At 37.2% G+C, this 19,371-nt stretch overlaps 1 protein-coding gene across 1 annotated transcript; it reads right to left on the reverse strand.

The window, feature by feature from the left end:
* Positions 1-598: 598 nt before the first annotated feature.
* Positions 599-17,538, reverse strand: si:dkey-81j8.6 (serine/threonine-protein kinase 10). The gene is given in 18 exon segments (XM_046861926.1): positions 599-1,519; positions 2,539-2,652; positions 3,064-3,189; positions 4,930-5,115; positions 5,204-5,328; positions 5,658-5,787; positions 6,433-6,600; positions 6,774-6,897; positions 7,097-7,227; positions 8,146-8,960; positions 8,963-9,758; positions 10,335-10,509; positions 11,675-11,869; positions 11,996-12,068; positions 12,183-12,332; positions 12,497-12,545; positions 13,348-13,512; positions 17,213-17,538. Coding segments are annotated over 18 exon segments (3,792 nt in total). The 5' UTR covers positions 17,363-17,538; the 3' UTR covers positions 599-1,399.
* Positions 17,539-19,371: the final 1,833 nt, after the last annotated feature.

A 19,371-nucleotide genomic window follows, 5' to 3' on the forward strand; every position in this document is an offset into this window, starting at 1 on the left:
CTACAATAAAACAAAATGACAGAGAACAAACTTTAACATAATTATAGACCAAGTTGAGTTTGAGAATAAGGCTGGGTAAAAAAAACCCAATTCATATCTTTTACAATCATATCTAACATAAGATATTTCTACCTTCTCGTGGTGAACAGGAAATGCACTGCTGTGTCAGATGAATACGTATAAAAATGTCTGATTGAAACATAACTTGATGCACAACACAAAAAAGCCATATATAGCTCCACCATAATAGCTCACTGGCTGCATTTCATTACTGTTTATAACATTCTTTTATTAAATTTCTCCATTAGCATTAGTAAATGCTGGGTGTACTAACACAATAAACTGTTTTCGTTATAATTAGATAATCTAAAGAGGTACCTAAACACATTGTGTAAATGTTAGCCTGCTAGCTAGTTAGATTTTTGTTTTAAATATCTAGCATGACCTGGGTCAACGTACATCGGTACAATTATTTTTATTGTGTCATTCAAAGCTAGTCCGGGTTGCCATGTCATACGCCAACAATGGGAATACCGCAGGACAGGTCAGGACAATGCTAATGAGGTGTGTTGAAAAATAATGACAAAACACAAGGCACTTGTCAATCTACAAGTGGTTGTTTTAATGTGTCATTTTAACTTCATGTTATAAAACTGAGCAAGAGAGTTTTGGTATATATACACAGTGCAGCATTACTACATGGATATGTAATTAAACACAAACTAGATACAAAAAACTAAAGGCACACAGGTGGGTTATTTACATACATTGGATCACACACAATTATTTACACATACAGTATATATTTACTACATTTACATTATATAAGGGAAAGTAATCAGTGGTGCACCTGAGCTCACAGTAGAGGCAGATGATAATAGAATGCAATTTTATATACATATCTGTTTGTCAGTCTCTAAAATTATTATTTTTATCTGTCTGTCTGTCTGTCTGGTTGGCTCTGTATATCGCTTTGTCTTTCTCTATTAGTTTTATTTGCATGTTTCTTTTTTTTTTCTTTCTTTGTATGCATATACATAGTTTGTATGCATATTTGTCTGTCTGTCTATCTGTCTGTCTGTCTGTCTGTCTGTCTATCTATCTATCTGGGTTAGAAACAAAAATTCTTTCTTTCTTTCTTTCTTTCTTTCTTTCTTTCTTTCTTTCTTTCTTTCTTTCTTTCTTTCTGACTGACTGAATGACTGAATGACTTACTCACTCACTTGTCTACCTTGTATTATTTGATGTAATATCTCACCCAATCCCCCACCTCACACTAGCTTTCGAGTCAGTAGTGCAGTTCTGTGTTCTTATCAGAAGAAGCTGCACTTCCAGATGTTCAGCATTTAACAACTATAAACATCAACATATAAACACATGTACAATGAGTGTAAGCTGTTCAGTTAAAACTGATGTTTGGGAAGAATCTGGAGCGGCGAGCGTATCGTGTTTCTGGTTCACTTCGTCTCCTTGTTCCTTCATATTCTCTCTTTTTACGTGCCAGGTCTTCTTCCAGGGCCTACACACAAACACACACACATTATGATTAAAGTGGTTTATTATTTTTATAATTCTATATTTCTTTTTAAAAGCTGTAGGAGAACTTCAAAAAGATTAGAGGTGTTGGACATGCCTATGTTTAAGAGGACATTTGGTCTTCACCTAGAAATTAATATACACACACACACACACACACACACACAGACACACACACACACACACACACACACACACACACACACACTCCACATCTCCAAACACAATTTGTCAGGTAAATCTGATTGTTAATCATTTTTGATCATTTGTCTGAATGCTAAATTCTGATTGGATGAAAGGTGTGTGTTCAAGCCGCTGAATGCATAGGGAGTTCCGGTCAGTTTAAACGAATCATTTGGTATGGATGGATCATTTAATATGTCATTTCACGGATATAGTGAATATTATCTCCAAATTTGGACAAGATGGCCTAAATGATACTAATGATTTACTAATTAAAGAGGATAACATAGAAAATGTTTTTTAATTACAAATAGTTAACACCAGCAGCTTTATTATTAGTGGACGCGAAGCAGCACAGATGCAGACAATTCAAACAAACTTTATTTCAGTATATATATTTCAGTCTAAAACTTGGTTTGAAGAGAAAATTATGTTTTTTTTTTAGAAGTGCTAATTTTAAAAACCTTTTGAAGAAGTAGCTCTTTAGACATTGTTTGAAGAATGCTAGAGTCTCAGCTGGTCAGACATCAGGTGGAGATACGTTCCACCATCTAGGTCTGAGAACAAAGAGTCTTCGAGCACGTCTTTCTTGTACCCTAAGAGATGGTGGGTCCAGTCAGCAGTGGTTGAGGGTCAGAGGGAGTGTGGTGTAGTGTGGGGTGCGATAAATGCTCTGAGGTAGAGCGGTGCTGGTCCATTTATTTGGCTTTGTGTTTTAAATGTGGGCAGCTACAGCAGAAAGCCAGGGGAATGAGTGGGGTGGTGTGCGAAAACCTTACTTAGTATTAGTAATATAATATATTTGCTGCATGTATTTACCTCTTTTCTGCAGGCTAGTTTATCTCTCCATTCATTCAGTTCTAGTGTGTGCTCATCATCCAACCTCTTGATTTTCTTCTTCTCCATCTCCACCAGAACCTGCAGTTTCTCATTCTAAAACACACATACAAGCACAAAATGAAAAAATGTACCTTCTCATTTCCTGATGTCTTTTAAACTTGACCTAATATCAAATAAATAATTATCTGTACACATCTAATTAATCGGGCAAGACATTTTTGTTGTATAAAATCTGCATCTTTGATTAAAGTCTGGAAGCTATGAGGTAACCTTGTTGTCAGTAAGCAGAATCTTATAAGCTTCAGGTTCATCATTCAATTTTGCTTAGCTCAATAATATTTCAAATATTTAAAAGTAATTTTTTTTTTTCACTTTTCTGTTTAACCCTCTGCAACATGATATGTAGTAGGAACTGGGCACTGTAGAGCATTTAGTCACAGATTTCAGATTGATTAGTGATATCGAGTTGACGCAGGTTGATAGAAGGGTTGTGGTTTACTGTACCTGTAGCTGCTGGAGCTCTGTGATGTTGAAATCGCACTGATCTTGCAATTCCTTTAACTGGATCTCCTGAGTCTCCTGCAGGGTCTTGAACTCCTGCTTCTGCCTGTTCTCCTCCTCCAACATAAACTGAGAGAAAAAAGAGTAAGGAAAAGAATACAAGACAGATAAAGTGATTAGAAAACAGTGGCAGGAGGAGAGATAGACATAGAGAGGCAAAGACAGAGAGATCAGATTTAAAAGGAAAAAGAAACTGAGAGCACACAATATTTACTTTAACTAATCGAGTCGAGTCATATTAAATATTATACATAGCAGGGTGCATACAAGCACAGCGCACCAAAAAATATTACAGTATCAAATTTCTCTCATTCTCAGTACTGTGCAATTTATACAAATATCCATATTATACATCCCTGAGATGTCATGCAATCCCTTTTGTAATTTAAGTCGTGTGTTCGGTTCTTGCCCAAAGCTCTTCAGCTCTTCTGGCTTCATCACTGCAAAAATAAATCAGGTCTAAAACACTTAAGATTCAGCTTGAGGTTTGTCCTGCTATGCAACTTTCAGTGGTCTCAAAGGCTGGAAAGAGTTTCGTTCTGAAGATTTAGACTTCTTTTTTTAGCTAGACGGCAATTAATATTCCATTGGAACATCACCAGCTATCACTCCGTGGATTATGGAGACTACATCTTTACTCAGAGGATTACATAAAAGCAACTCTGATAAATTCCTAAAAAAAAGGCTTTTTTCCCCACTTTCCAACTCTGATTAGCAAAATATGTATACAACAAATGGTTGGTTTTTTTTTAAGCAAAAAAGTACTGATTGGGGAGATATTTGTATTAAAACAGAAAAAAACAATGTCCAAAGATATCTAGATCTAAATAAGGTATATTATTTTTTAGTCATGCAGTTAGACTAAATATAGTTTGGTAGAAAATGAGTTTGTTGGCTTTGCTGTATCTTTAAAGGCAGAAAAATAAGAAGAAAATTAGAGGAAAAAAAATCAAATCAAATGCCATAAAGTCTTGCTCTCTCTCAGACTCAGACTTTGCTATCCCCTAGCATATTGTCCTCCATTTTTTTTGTTTTTCTTGTTCGACCATCAACACATCATCTGATTTGCCAGGAGGTAAAAAGTGCTTGATGTTATTTAAACCAACGAAACATTTTGAAAACAGTTCCCACATAGCCTTATGTGTAAAAATGTAGAAACCGGATTTTGAAAACACCAGGCGTGAATGAAGTCTTCCGCTATCTTCCACATATACACTATTTTTAATTACAGAACAAACAATCATCATCCTGAACCTTTATTCACCATGTCATGCTCATAGCAGCTGCGTGAACTATTCGAAATAATATGAAGCCCATGACCCAGTTGCCAATTCACCTCTGTTTCTTCCTTAGACCACTTATGATAGACACTGACCATTGCAGACCGGAAACAGCCCACAAGAGGTGCGGTTTTGGACTCAGTCGTCTAGCCATCACAATTTGACCCTTGTCAAACTCGCTCAAATCCTTACACTTGCCCATTTTTCCTGATTTTAACATGTCAACTTTGAGGACAAAATGTTCACATGCTGCCTAATATATCCCACCCACTAACAGGTGCCATGATGAAGAGATAATCAGTGTTATTCACTTAACTGGTCATAATGCTACAATATTATATTCTTATGCCTGATCAGTCTGTGTGTGTCTGTGTGTCTGTATGTATATATATATATATATATATATATATATATATATATATATAAATATAAAAATATGAAATATTAAAAATAATTTACATTTTTCGCATTTTAAAAGTAACTCACAAGCTGAAAAAGTGTGGGCACCTCCTGCTTTACATCATGTTACCTGGGTGAGTTTCTGTCTCTGCTCAGCTCCGCTCAACCCCTGCTTCCTCAGATCTTGTCTGAACCGGTTTAGGTGACTTTTGACCTCGGCACGTTGGGCCCTTTGGAGTTGAGCTCTTTCCTGAGCCTGAGAGGACTTCTGTTCATCCATCAGGCTCTGCTGAAATCGGGACACGCGTTCGACATCCTGCGCAAAAGAGCAAGAATACGATGTAAAAAAACAAGACTTTGCAGTATTAATTTAACCTAGGCTGCCCAGATCATCGAAAACTCACCTTGCTGTGTCTCCGACTGAGCTGCTGTCTCTGGAGAGAGTACTGCTCCTTTACCTGTTGCTTAAATAAATGGTATTTCTCCTGCAGGTGGCGCTGTTCCAGCTCCCAGATGACAGACTCACGTGCTGAAATAAATAAACATACAAAAGCTTCAGCTTAGTTGTGTCTCTGTTCTGAATCAGTTTTAAACACACACTATGAGGTGTAGGTCTGCAGACCACAGGACTGATGAGCTTCAAACATTTGACATTTCTGAATAGTTTTATGACTGTACATAGTGGGTTTTTTTGTTACGTTAAAGTTTACTAGAAAGGGTTACATAGGGGTTAAGATGACAAGTAAAACCCTCTAACACATACTTGAATTCCTGTTGCAAATCTAAATAGGCCCTAAAAAAACTATGTTATAGCTAATATTTTTTATTACTGTATGGTGTATGTTGTGGCCTCCCTACCTCTCTTGAGTTGCTGAGATTTGACAGTGATGTCCCACTCCATAGACGCCACTTTCCTCTTGTGTTCCTGTACACCTTTCTGTAGTGCCTCATTTAGCTCCTGCTGCTGCTTCTGCAGGAAACGCTGTTCCTGTAACTCACAGAGGTTGTTATATATGTATTTTTTCCACATTAAACGAATAAAGCATGAATGAATAAATGCTTATTTTTTAAGTATGTGATATTTTTGCTGATCTCAAACTGGATTACCTGGAATGCAGAGTTATGAAATAAAGTAGGTTTTATTATTATAGGAATGTTTTTAATAAAGTTACATAATAATCCGTATTTAATGTCAGAACACAGGCAACAATCGAAAACCAAAAATGAATATGAAAACAATGCATAAATGGTAAGACTTGAAGAATATGAAGAATATATAACACTAAACAGGTGAAAACAATTAGGTAACAAACCAATGAGGAAAAGAGAAAGGATTAGAACAAAAATTAAAGCAAGTATTAGTGGAGTTTGAAGGCATTGAAACTGCAAAGCTTTGGGAGATAGTCCACAATAATAAGAAGTGCAGTTTTCTTATTCATTCCTAGCTCTTTTTGTTTGCTAGTGGTTAATGAATTTGTAAAAAAAATAAAAATAGATATACCATATATAATATATACCATGTTACTTGTGGTGCCCCATATACTGTATCAGTTTTTAACATTTCAGGAACCATTGTGGGAACAAATGATTGTTCATTCCATAGTCTCTTAATATGTTTAGGATGATTTTCTACCTCTTTTGGGTCCATTTTATGGGCTCTCAGCTCTTTTTCTTGCTGAGATTTGAGACGCCGGGCTTCCTCTCTGAGACGTAATGTGTGCTCGGCCTCCATTTTCTGGCTCTGCTGTTCATACTGTTTTTCCAGACGCTGCAGTTCACTATCATAGTAGTGCTTCTTACTCTGTACAGGACGATACAATGAAATAGATAGATGTATGGATGGATGGATGGATGGATGGATGGATGGATGGATGGATGGAATAAAAATGGCACACAAACAGCTAGTGCTCTTAGATGTTGTGATCTGGTGTCTCTGTGTGTGTATGAGAGGTATAAATGTACATTTTGACTTACACTCATTTCCTGTTCAATATGCCGGAACATCATTTCTCTCTGTTGCTGCAGTTTTTGTTCCAGCTGTGCGAACTCTCGCTGCTCTTCTCGCTGTAGCAGTTTCAGAGCATGCAACTCCTGACGCCTGCACACACAAACACACGCATTCAAATCTTTTTTTTATTTACACCCATACAAAACACATTTATATTTCCACCCACACACCTGTGCTTTCATGCCACATTTTACAAGCACATGCACAAACTCACCTATATATACACACACAAAAACACACGTTATTATCTAATTATTAACTTTATTCATTTATTTCTGAGTGAAAATACCTGACTGAGCGCATCTGCTGTTCTTTATCATTTCTCTCGCTGATCACTTTTGATGTGGTAACGCTCACCTCGCGCCCGTCCACCATGAACTTCCGCGTTTTTTTCAATGTTTTTCGGCCTACAGGTAAATTCTGCAGGTACACAACAAAAATGTGAGCTAAACTAGCATGTGACGTCCACTTCCACTTAAGAACTAACATAAGTGTATGTTTTTTTTTTATCCTAAATGTTACACGTTATGTTACAGTGTCTTGAAAAGCAGAATTATAGCATGGAACAGAAAAAAATGACTGTTCTGATGCTTTGGTTAATGCTAATTTATTTAATTATTAATTTATTATATACTTTTAAATACATTTTCCAGAGAAAATATAGGGTGATGCAAAGAAATCATTAATCAGTCATTCTCACATGTCACTTGTAGGTCATGTGTCATGGCTGCATTTTAATCTTCAGTCCAATCGTTATAACAGCCAAAGAAAATTTCACAGTTGTTACTACACTTGCCAACCAAAACTACATAATCATTGAATTGGCATCATCTAATCATAATAATAGCAATCATGTGGACCAGTTAAAACATTACGCTTATTGCGGCAGCCAATCAAAATTCTTCAGTCATTAAAAGATCAAATTGTTTTACATTTATAGCATTTGGCAGACACCTATATCAAAGCAACTTACATTTTATTTCTTTCACACAGCTAATCAGCTATGGGGTTAGGCATCTTGCTCAGTGGCCCAGAAGTGACAGCTTAGTGTGGCCAAAATTTGAATTTGAAGTTCAACGTCTTAACCACTAAACCCTAACTTCCCCAAATCTTGTATTACATCTGCTTATCAAAAATGCCAGCCAATAAAAACATCATAGTGATTAGACCAGCTAATAAAAACCATTGCAACAAACAAAACAATCTCAAAACGTTAAAATTCTCACTATTGCAGCCAACAAAGCAGGTGTGTTAGGGTATTCCGATCATTGCTATTACTACAGTATAGAAAATATTTCATTGTGTTGGAAGGAAACACTTTTCACAGCCCTGGCTCACCGTTTCAGTTTTCGCTGACTCGTCGTTGTACTGGTTCATGTTATGATGTAGTGAACCATTTGTCTCTGTGTGAGGTTCTTCAGTATTCGAGTTGCCGTTCAAGATGCTATGTGGCTTTTCAGTCAGTTCCACTTGGGCATTCTCAAGTGCAAAGCTAACCTGCTTGGTGGTTTTGGTGTCCATTTGTGCTAAAGATAAATCGTTAATCTTTTCTGAGCTCAAGTCTTCTTTATGTGTGTCATTACACACTGGAGGTTCAGTCTGAAGCTTTGAGATTTCTGCTTTGTCTTTTGTAATTGAATTGTTTTGAGAATCAGGTCTGAGATTCTTAGGGTCATCTGACTGGTCAGTTGTCATGACGTTATTCTTATCTCTAATTTCTGTACTATTGATCTCCTCAGGACTTGCCTCATGTCCAGATTCCCTTTCTACCAGTGTTTCTTCTTTATTTGGTTTATCTCCAGATGGTTCCTCTTGCTTAGTTTCTGCCTTCAGGTCAGATTCTTGCTGATTTTTGAATTGTACTGTTTCATCACTGGTTAAATTAGCCATTAGTGCTGGTTTTTCAGCAGTCTCAGAATGTTGCTCCTTCCCTGTGTCTCCTTTCCTAACATCTATGTCCTCTTTGGTTTTTTCTCCATCCTCAGCATTCTTTTGTTCCTCCTCATCATTAGCATCAACATGTCCTTCTTCAACCTCTATCAGTTCCACCTGTGTTAAAATCTCTGTTCGTTCCTCACTAGTTTTTTCCACAGCGGCAACAAAACACACTTCCACAACTGGCTGTTTAATTGATTCCATAAATGATGAACGTTTTAAAGCTGTCCCATGTCTAGCCAAATCCAAATAATCGTGTATACATCTCTCTTTAGTTTCCGTTTCCTGTTCAGCTGCAAGGTTTCCAAACACAACCTGTCGATCAGAACATTTTGCAAATCAGCTTCCCCAAGCTTATCATCTTTTTCCACAGGTCCACTAAGGCATCGCCAAAACGTTTGCTCATCTTTAGACTGATCACTGTTTGGACTGTTCTTAACCTCTGTATCCTTTAGTGTTTCCTGTTTAGATAAATCCTCTTCCTGTTGCATTTCTTCATCTTTTTGACTGCTTGCATCGATATCCTTGGTCTCCATGTCATTCTCCAAACCTGGTTTCTCCTCTGTTTCTCCTTCAGGTTTATCCAAGCTCTGATCAGAATCAACTTTTACCTCTTCAGGTTTCTCCTCACTTTCCATCACTTTGTCCGCTGTCCCTTGTGGGCTCGTCTCTGATTCCCCTTCGCTGAGACTCGCAATGACTTCCTGTTGCTCCTGATTCCCCAGGTGTTTCATATCATCAGTCCAGATTCCTGATTTACGGCGACTCAAAAAAGACAGGAGGTTCCCCGGAACAGAAAGACGCCTGACTTTCTTCTGAGCTTTATCTAGGGCAGTAGACGCCCGACGTGCCACTTTGGGGGCTCTGTTTGGCTCGGCATTGGGAGGGATCTCAGGAGGTTCTTCACATAAGGGAGTCAGGGGGATTTCGGGCTCATCTTTTGCTGCATCCTTCTTCTCTGGTGTCTCAGGGTTGGCTGGCGGCTCATCCATGGAGGAATGTAGATCGGAGAGAGACTTACAGAAAGACAAAACAGTTTACGTTCTACAGTAGCTGTTGATAAGCTGTAACTGATTTAACTAATGTGAACAGTTAGGTAGTTTGAACATTTATCAAGCTATCTATCCTACAATATCCTAATATTCAAGCTAGAAATCTGTATTCGGTTGTAATTTTTTAATAACGGCATGCTCTGGAGTGTTTAAAACCTCACACAACAATCTGCCTGTTTTCCACCATGTTTTTTTTTTATATCTGTTTTGAGTTATGTTTAAAGATATAGAACATCTGCGAAACAAGTTAGATCTTGCTATCACTTATGATAGCTATAAATAGTATTTCCTTTACCAGCTTCTCTGTTTTCTCTCTTTTAAACTTAACAAGACATCTCGTGTTCCTGAGAAACCATAAAGAGCAGCCCCCTGTGTCTTAAAGACTTAAATCTCATGGAAATTTTCTCATCTTACTGCAACTAATAAATGTCATCTTAAAGAAAAAGATTATATGTTTCGCTGTCAGATCTTCTGTTAAAGAAAATTCAACAAAATCTAAACAACGTTCATCAAAAAAAAAAGAATCTTAATTTATTGTACCTCGGCCTCTATGACCTCAGTGACCTCTGCTTTAGCCTCAGCAATAAGCTCCTTGAGGCTTTGCCCGTTCCGGCCAGCATATGAGAATGGGTGAGCTAGTAGTTGCTGTGCTCCCCATCGTGACTCTGGGTTTTTCTGTAGCACCCGCTTCAGGAAATCTTGAAAATGGTTTGACCTGGTAAAAAAAAAAAAAAAGCAAGGAGCAGATTAAGGAAAAGGAGCATTTATTATTGAGCTCATATGTACATTCAGCTCTATCAGCAATATAAAGTCCATTTCCAGCAGCTAATCCAGGTTGTGAAATGGAATGGAGAGATGTATGCATGGAGGGATGGATAGATGGATGGATGGATAGATTCATTAGGGATAAACTTATAAGGAACATCATTAGAGATAAACTTATAAGGAACAAACCTACTGGCACCAAACGTTATACACCAATATAACCTCTTTATCTCTGTAAAGCTGCTTGTTTGTTATTGTCACCTGACATTACAAATAATACTAAAAGTGTATTGAACTGAATTGAATTTAAATCAAATTTAATTTAATTAATCAATAAACAGATGAATGGTGGATACACAGATTTAACATTGGTTTGTGTTGGACAATGGAACTGGAACAATTGATGCATTGAGGTATAAATGTATGGATATGAGGATGAACAGGTTCGCCGTGGAGAAAAAAACAGAGATAGATTCATAGTTTTAAATGTAGATAACAAATGGATATGCAGATTCACCATAGATGCATGTTAGACATTATGAATAAATATAAGGATTATGGATAGACAGATTTACTACATTTGTGTTGGATATTGTGGATGGATGAATGGAAGGATGGATGGATAGATGGTTGAATGGATGATAGATGGATGACAGATAGACAGATTTATACATTCACTATCATAGTACTGGTTTTTATTCTGTACAGGGTGATACAAAGAAATGGAAATGGATGAGTGGATGGATGGATGGATGGATGGATGGATGGATGGATGGATGGATGGATGGATGGATCCAGATAGACAGATTTACCATTGGTGTATGCTGAACATAGCGGGTGAAAAGATGGCAAGATGTATGAACAGATTCACAGTAACTAAATAAACATGTTCACCATGAGTAATAACGGAGACAGATCTTTAATTAACCATACAAATTCACCATAATCAGGATTTAGTGTGAATGATTGGATGGATGTACAAATTCACTTTTGACATGTGTTGGACATTGAGGTTGGAAGAATGAATTAAGGATGATCAAAGGCATAGACTGGTGAACAGATCTAACATTTCTGTGTGTGCTGATAGGAATAAACAAATGGATGGACAGATTCACCATATTCGGGTGTTGACCAGTGTGGGTGGAGGAGACTTGGTGATCTTCAGCAGCACTCTCATGGGGTTCAAGGTGTGGTGTGGAGGCTCCATCTCAGCTGCCTCAATCAGTGTGATGCCCAGAGACCAGATGTCAGATTTACATGAGTATGCATTTTCTTTTGATGTCTCACACATAATCACCTCTGGCGCCATCCTGCAAAACACACACAAACACACACACTTTATATTTATTTATTATATAGCACTGGCTAGTTAGTAAGGCAGTAAAGCATCACAAGGTGAAACTTTTAAAGTATTGAATAACAATGGAATTGCGTACCAGTATGGCGTCCCAATGAAAGTCGATCGTTTCTGGAGTGTGTTGTTGTTTTTTGCTGACACCCCAAAGTCAGCTACAGATACAGAGCATGAAAATAAATGACAGCAACTACAGTTTAGTGTCTCTATTTTGAATGCTCAGTCTAACTCTCAGTTGTGTGCTATGTTTTTGGTGTTTGTGTATGTACCAAGCTTGATGTGGCCCTCCATTGTGAGCAGAATGTTTCCTGCCTTTAGGTCTCGGTGGATGATGTGATGCTGATGCAGGTAACACAGAGCCTGCAATGTCTGAAAACACACCTCACTGATCTGCTGCTCTGAGAGGCCATGCTCCAGCTCTGCATGCATACACACACACAGACAGACAGACAGACAGACAGACACACACACACACACACACACACACACACACACACACACACACACACACACACAGATCAGCATATCCATCAGAAAAAAAGAGGGGGCATTTAGAAAATCATTAGTGACAGGCCACGCCTACCCAACATGATGTCATCCAGTGCTCCACCAGGACAAAACTCAATGATTATCTGCACACAGAGAACACACTTAATTTCATAAATAGATAGGACCTAAATTTCCAAAAAAGTTTGGACACTGCAAAATGTAAATAAAACAGAACGCAATCATTTGCAAATTTCATATTTTCATAAACCCATATTGTGTTCATAATAGAACATAGAAAACATATCAACTTGTATGTACGAAACGTACCGTTTTAAGAACAAATACGTTTTTTTTTTTTTGATGACTGCACCAGGTTTTAAAAAAGTTGGGACAGGGCCATGTTTACCACTGTGTAGCATCATGTTCTCTGTTTGTATACATCTGGGAACTGAGGAGACCAGTTGCTGAAGTTTTGGGAGAGGAATGTTGTGCTATATGTGTCTGACACAAGATTCTAGCTGCCCACTAATTCTGGGTGTCTTTTGTGGTGTTGTTATGATTTGCCGAATGTTTTCAAATGATGAAAGGTGTAGACTGCAGACAGGCCAGTTCAGCACCCAGACTCTTCTACTATGAAGTCGTCTTATTATTTTCCTTAAAATGCTGCATTTTTTCCTTAGTTTATACATTTTATATATTTTCTATGTTTGATTGTAAAATTATGAGATTTGCAAGTCATTGCATATTGCTTTTATTTACATTTTACACAGTGCCCTTTTAAAATTGGAGTGTTAGCTAGCTACCTGCTACCTGATCGCTAGCTAGCAAGCTAGCTAGCTAACTAGCTAGATAGATAGATGAATAGATAGATAGATAGATAGATAGATAGATAGATAGATAGATAGATAGATAGATAGATAGATAGATAGATAGATCAGTTTTTACCCATAGCCATCCTTCGTTGTAGATGGCATCCAGAAGAGAGATGATGTTGCTATGCCGACAAGTCGCCAGGATGTTGATTTCAGTGATGTAGTCCTGCAGCTGATCCTCACTGTGAACAACTATAACTTTGGCTGCTGCTAACACATTGCTTTCATTGTTCTGAACCTAAAACACAGAAACACAACAAAAAAGTAGGAATATACAGTGGTATACTAAAGTCTGGGCACCCCTTTACCAAATTACATATTTGGTGGATTTTTTGACGTGAAGAGAAGACACCAAAGATCTTAAATTAATAACAGATTGATAGATTGATGATGTGTGTTTCCTGCCAAAGAAATCTGTCTTTCTGTCATCAATCTATCAATCTGTCATCATTTTAAGATATGTTTTCCTCTGCCGTATAGGCTTCATAGTCATCTTGTTAGAGAACCCCATGGTTGTTGAGTGTTTAAGAAGTCAAAAAAATACATTATGCTCTGGAATTGTTCAACCAAATGGTCACTCTTAACCTGCCTGATGAGCGCCTGAGGCTGAAAGGGTGTCTAAACTTTTCCATTTGCCACACTTATAATGCTATGTTTTATTTCTATATCAAATATAAAGTAACTCTGCATTAACATGAACATGTGTACATGTGCCAGTCAGTGTTTTTTTTTTTTTTTTTTTTTACAAAAACACACACACACACACACACACACACACACACACACACACACACACACACACACACACACACACACACACACAAACATCATTTCTCTAAAGGGTTTGATAATAAACAGACAAGCTGAATCACATGTGTTTTGACCAAATTACACTTTTTTTTTCTTACTCAGAAACAAAGCAATTCAAAAACTCAGAGGGAGGAAATCTCTAACTGAGCGTTCAAACTTTGTTTGAGCAGGAAGTCAATTTTAACCACAGCCTGAAACTGTATACAGAGTTACGAAGTAAAACCCAGAAATAAGACTTTAGTATTGACACAAAAGGAAACTCTTTATTCTAATTAATGTAGTAATGAAGTAATAAAGTATTTTTACTCTGCTCGTGTTCTTAAGTACATTTCGAAGTGTCTCCATTTTATTATATTTACTATTTTCATTTTTGAAAACGTTTACTACATTTCAATGTGTAATATCTAAAACGTATTACTTCTACAAATTTTAGACTTTAAAGTGGATACATAATTTGTTTTAAAGATGAGAAGCTGTGGCCAGAGCACGGGCATAACCCCAAGGTTTGGGTGAGAGTGTGTGGATTAAGTGTTCTCTCAGTGTGTGTCTGTACCTACAGAAAACTCTATATATAAATGTCTGATGTGCAGAAGAATGGAACACTGAACAGTATTTATTACTTATTTAGAGTTGCCATAAATCAATACTTTCCTTACTGATACCTTATTCTATTTAAAAATATTTATTTTCATAAAGTTTTCATTTTACTTTCACTGGAGAAAGACTTCATTAACTAATTCACCTTTGGATGACAATCCAGTTTAGGGAAGTCTTTTACATGTCAGCATCTTCGAATAATGCTGCAGGTATGATTTGGGAGGAAACTCAGGGGAAACCCATAGCACAGTCTGGATCCTGGACGAACTCTACTCTGTTGCACTACAGCGCCACCCAGTTTGGGAATAACATTTCAAAAATTTGGTTACATTGTATTATTTTATCATTGACTAAAATTAAAACATTTCCTTACAAATTATTTGTCTATATTCTTCGAATGTGTTATTCTTTGAAACACCGAAAGGTGAAAGAGGAACTACAAAGACTGTGGACAGATAAAAAAAAAGGCAGTCTGTGTGATCTTGACCTCTAAGCTCGAAAAGAGTCACCAAAGAGTTACTTCTGCTACCATCTAGATCTTAATCCTGCCGTCTACATGACGCTTTCCTTCTTGCATGTGTATTTAACTTGTATCATTCATATGTCTACAAGGTCCTGAAGATTTTACAAACCCCATTATTTCTTGATTAGAATAATTCTCCAAATGTTTTACAGTCTTCTGCTCTCCTCCAAATCCTCATCTCAGCAACCTAAGGTTTCTTGTTCTTGTTACCATTTTGTACATGCTCCTGTTGCAATCCCAAAGTGTATTGTAAAAACCCCTGGTCAGATCTGAATCGTATTCCTTTGGTCTTCTATAAAACCATCCTCAGCCCTCATTTCTACAAGATCATGTTTTTGTTTGAAAACCATCCGTAGCTCTATAATTCTGAAGCCTACATCCTGATCCTATGTTTACTATGTTTATTAAGATCAATGAACACCTACATACTACTTAATTAATATCACAATATCCTACTCTAAAGAGCTATCTAGCTCTACACACTCTTTCTTGATAGACTGCTGATACTGACCAATCTTTTCCTTTAATGTTAACAGTAAGTTTTAATGGCAATGCCGCCCAGAAAACCAGGAGATCCTTTATGTATTGGTTCTTCTCAAAATTCTGGCATACCCTTAGATCGTTCTTATCCACTGTCACCTTTGAATATCTCAATCATGATAAAGGCAACGCCGTATGTAACAATCTGGATCACAAGAATGACTAATTTCTTACAAATTCTTTTCATTGACCAGATAAATGTATCCAATTCAATGAGGCACTGAAGCCAGAGGCTATGAAAAGCCCCATGGAAGACAAGACAATCCAGCACAATCCAGGATTCATGCAAGTATTCAGACTAAGAGGTAAACGTACCTATTTGTATATTTTTAGTGGAAACAAAAGCAGATAAAGCAAACCTACACAGATCATTCAAAACACAAACTCAGGATGATATTTTATGAACTGTCAGACACCACAAAACAATACTGGCTGCATCATCATGCAAAGCTTTCTAAAACAAATACGAGATATAAATATCTGAGCTGCAAACGTCTGTGGGTGCAGCATAAGGTCAGGGTTTAGAACCATACATGTTTACTCGCTTTCAGAAAACCTTAAACCTTAAAACTAACCCTAAACACAAACAGATGAATGTCTAAGCATTCAAGATATGTACATAATGAACAGTATTAAAATCAATCTGAGCAAATAAATCTAATTAAATATCACACATCATAACACATTATGCATGCACTAAGCATGAATATATTTTCCAGGAACTCTTCGAAATAGAAAAGAAAATTGTCAGTTTCTTAAAATATAAAGTTCTATCTAAAGTCAGAAGTTCTCTAAATGTGTGTCTGAAACAGTTGTATTGCTCTCAGTAACTTAAAGTACACCTTTATTCTCAATATAAAGGTTAGAATATCATCAGTGTCTAAGCTACAGGTTTTCCTTTAGAGCACAAACAATTTTGCTTTGATCAATAAAATCTAAATATCACTTGAGTGTCCATTTTCCGTCTAATAGTCGCAAGTCAACGTGACCGCTCTTGTGTTATAATATGGTGTGATATTGTGTGTTAAACAGGATTTAAAGCATGTTACAGTAAGTTGTTAGTTTGTGTTTCTGAGTGTTAGAAATGTTTTTCAGCACTTTAGAAGTCATTTTATTGACTTTAGAGATACTCAGTTCACTGTAAAACTTCAAAAATTACCAACTCAATATGAATATGAAGCTAAATAACAACATTCTATTTATAATTCTCAATTTATAAGTCTTTATTCCAGAGTCTGTATGTGCTGATAATCTTATATAGTTTTTTTTGTCCTAATCACTGGATGGAATTTATGGTGTTCTTCTGATTTATGTAGCATACCTTAAAATATACAAACACACCCACACACACACACACACACACACACACACACACACACACACACACACACACACATATCTAAAACTTCTTCAAATGATTGAAAGCTAAAATGTTCCTAAATCATCCTTCAATCCAGACAGAAGTTACCTTATAGACTTTCCCAAACGCTCCATCCCCGAGTTCTCCCAGTGTGGCCCAGCTCTGACGGGGGTCCACATCCCTGCGCAGGTGCTCATATTGTTGAATCTTCTTCTTCTCTGCACCTACACGGAACAAACGCATCAGGAGCGACGCCATTGCGTCTTGCTCCTGGACTAATCGTCCGAAACTCTCCGAAAAAAACGATAGAAAAAGGGTCTCTCAGGTACCCTTTGTCCCCCACAAATAATCTCCTAAATAAACACACAGCTTTGTCCGAGAGCCAGACAGAGAGAGAGAGAGAGAAAGAGAAAAGAAACTGTTGTGTGTCAAGCTGTCACACACCTCACAACGTGTCAGGAAACTCTGTAGAAACCACATCCTTCGCAGAAATATAAACGAAAAAAAAAGCACACACATTGCAGGGTCTCGGCTCTGATGCTAGAGTACACTCGACTCATCTGTATGACAATGTTCAGGCCATCACTGTATCTGCTCACTTCTAGTTGGGAGAATATTTCAGAACATTCACTACGATTTCTGAAAATTATGCAGACTTTTAGTCAGACACATCATTCAGTATTATGCTAGAAACTATTTTCCCTGATCAAGAACACCACCGACACACACACACACACATGTTACAGTAGGTGCATCTCTCCTAGTCAGTGTTATACCTCATGGTCTGCATTATGTGTGTATTAAGTGTGTGTGTTTCCGTTGTGGTTCTCTTTCTCTCGTTCTCCCTTTAATGATTAGCTCACATATGTGATCTACCTCAAGTGCGAGTCAAGTGGGTTTCGTCAATATCAAGTCAAGTCTAACAGCATTTATTTTTATTTCAACCATATACAGTTGATACAGTACATAGTAAAACAATCCACCGTTAATCCACAGCCAAGCTGGTACATATGACAGCATAAATTTACACCAAAATAACTAGAGCAGTAGCAGAACTACAGACCAACAATACCCAAAGGCACACTTGTGGTCTTATCGGGGCTCCCCTGGGTATACAAAAGGAGGAGGAAGGAGCTCAGAAGTGCTGCCTAGGCACTTTAATATCTTCTCGCAATATCTGTAGTATATGTGGTATTCAAAAAGAAAATCGTTTACTCACTTATATTAGACATCTATGGAATTTGATCCATAAATCTTTACCTGGGACTGATATTTTTGAAAAATGCTTTCCTGTATTTTTTTTTTGTTTGTTTATATCTGTTTGAGAAAAAAAAGGGACTAAGCAGATGTGTCTTTGAACTGCTACACATACAGACTGGTCACAAAAGTATTGGGACACCTGACATTTTCCAGTCACATGTGGTTCTTCAACAAACTGTTACCACCAAGTGTGATGTCTTTACTAACACCATTGTGGCTAAATGCCCCTCCACAAGTACACTCCGAAATCTAGTAGAACACCTTCCCAGAAGAGTGGGAACTTTTCACTTTTCACAACTTTGGTCCATGTTTATTACATGTGGTTTAGGCTGAACATCTGACTTTAATTGGAGTCCAGACGTGTTACTTATCTGGATACTTATTATACTTACTTCTTGAACTTACTTCTTATAACTACATATTATAAGAACACTGTTGTGTGTTTGCTTTTCCAAACACTAATTCAGCCAGAAATAAGAACCAAAAATATGAAGCACTCTAGGGTTTAACCTGAAAGCTTTCCAAACAGCTAATTTTGCTTAGCCAAAGTATACTGAGCCTGCTGATTTTGGGAAAAACCTAGTGCCAAAAATCAATCCGAAACTGCTGAGAAGTCAGGGTTCAGTGAGAGGAAAAGACACAGAACAGATTTAAAAAGCATGTAAACAAAAAAATATCAATATTGGAACATTATGGGGATGCAGACATAGACATATGGAGAAGCAGACATAGCTGTATATAGATATAAGTATTGCTTTGATTATTGTCAAGTGTATAACATGGTGTAGCTACACTATATGGACATAAGTATAAGTATTTTCCAGCCATATGTGGTTCTTCCCAAAATTGTTACTACAAAGTTGGAGGCAGACAGTTGTATAAGATATTTTTGGATGCAGTTGCATTGAATTTTCCCTTCACTTGAACAAAAATTCACTCTATGAACAAAGACAGCTCCATAAAGATATGCTTTACCATGGGTTGTTGTGGAAGATCTTGACTGACCT

This window comes from Silurus meridionalis, chromosome 11 (genome assembly GCF_014805685.1).
Source record: "Silurus meridionalis isolate SWU-2019-XX chromosome 11, ASM1480568v1, whole genome shotgun sequence".
NCBI classification, from domain to species: Eukaryota; Metazoa; Chordata; class Actinopteri; order Siluriformes; family Siluridae; genus Silurus; species Silurus meridionalis.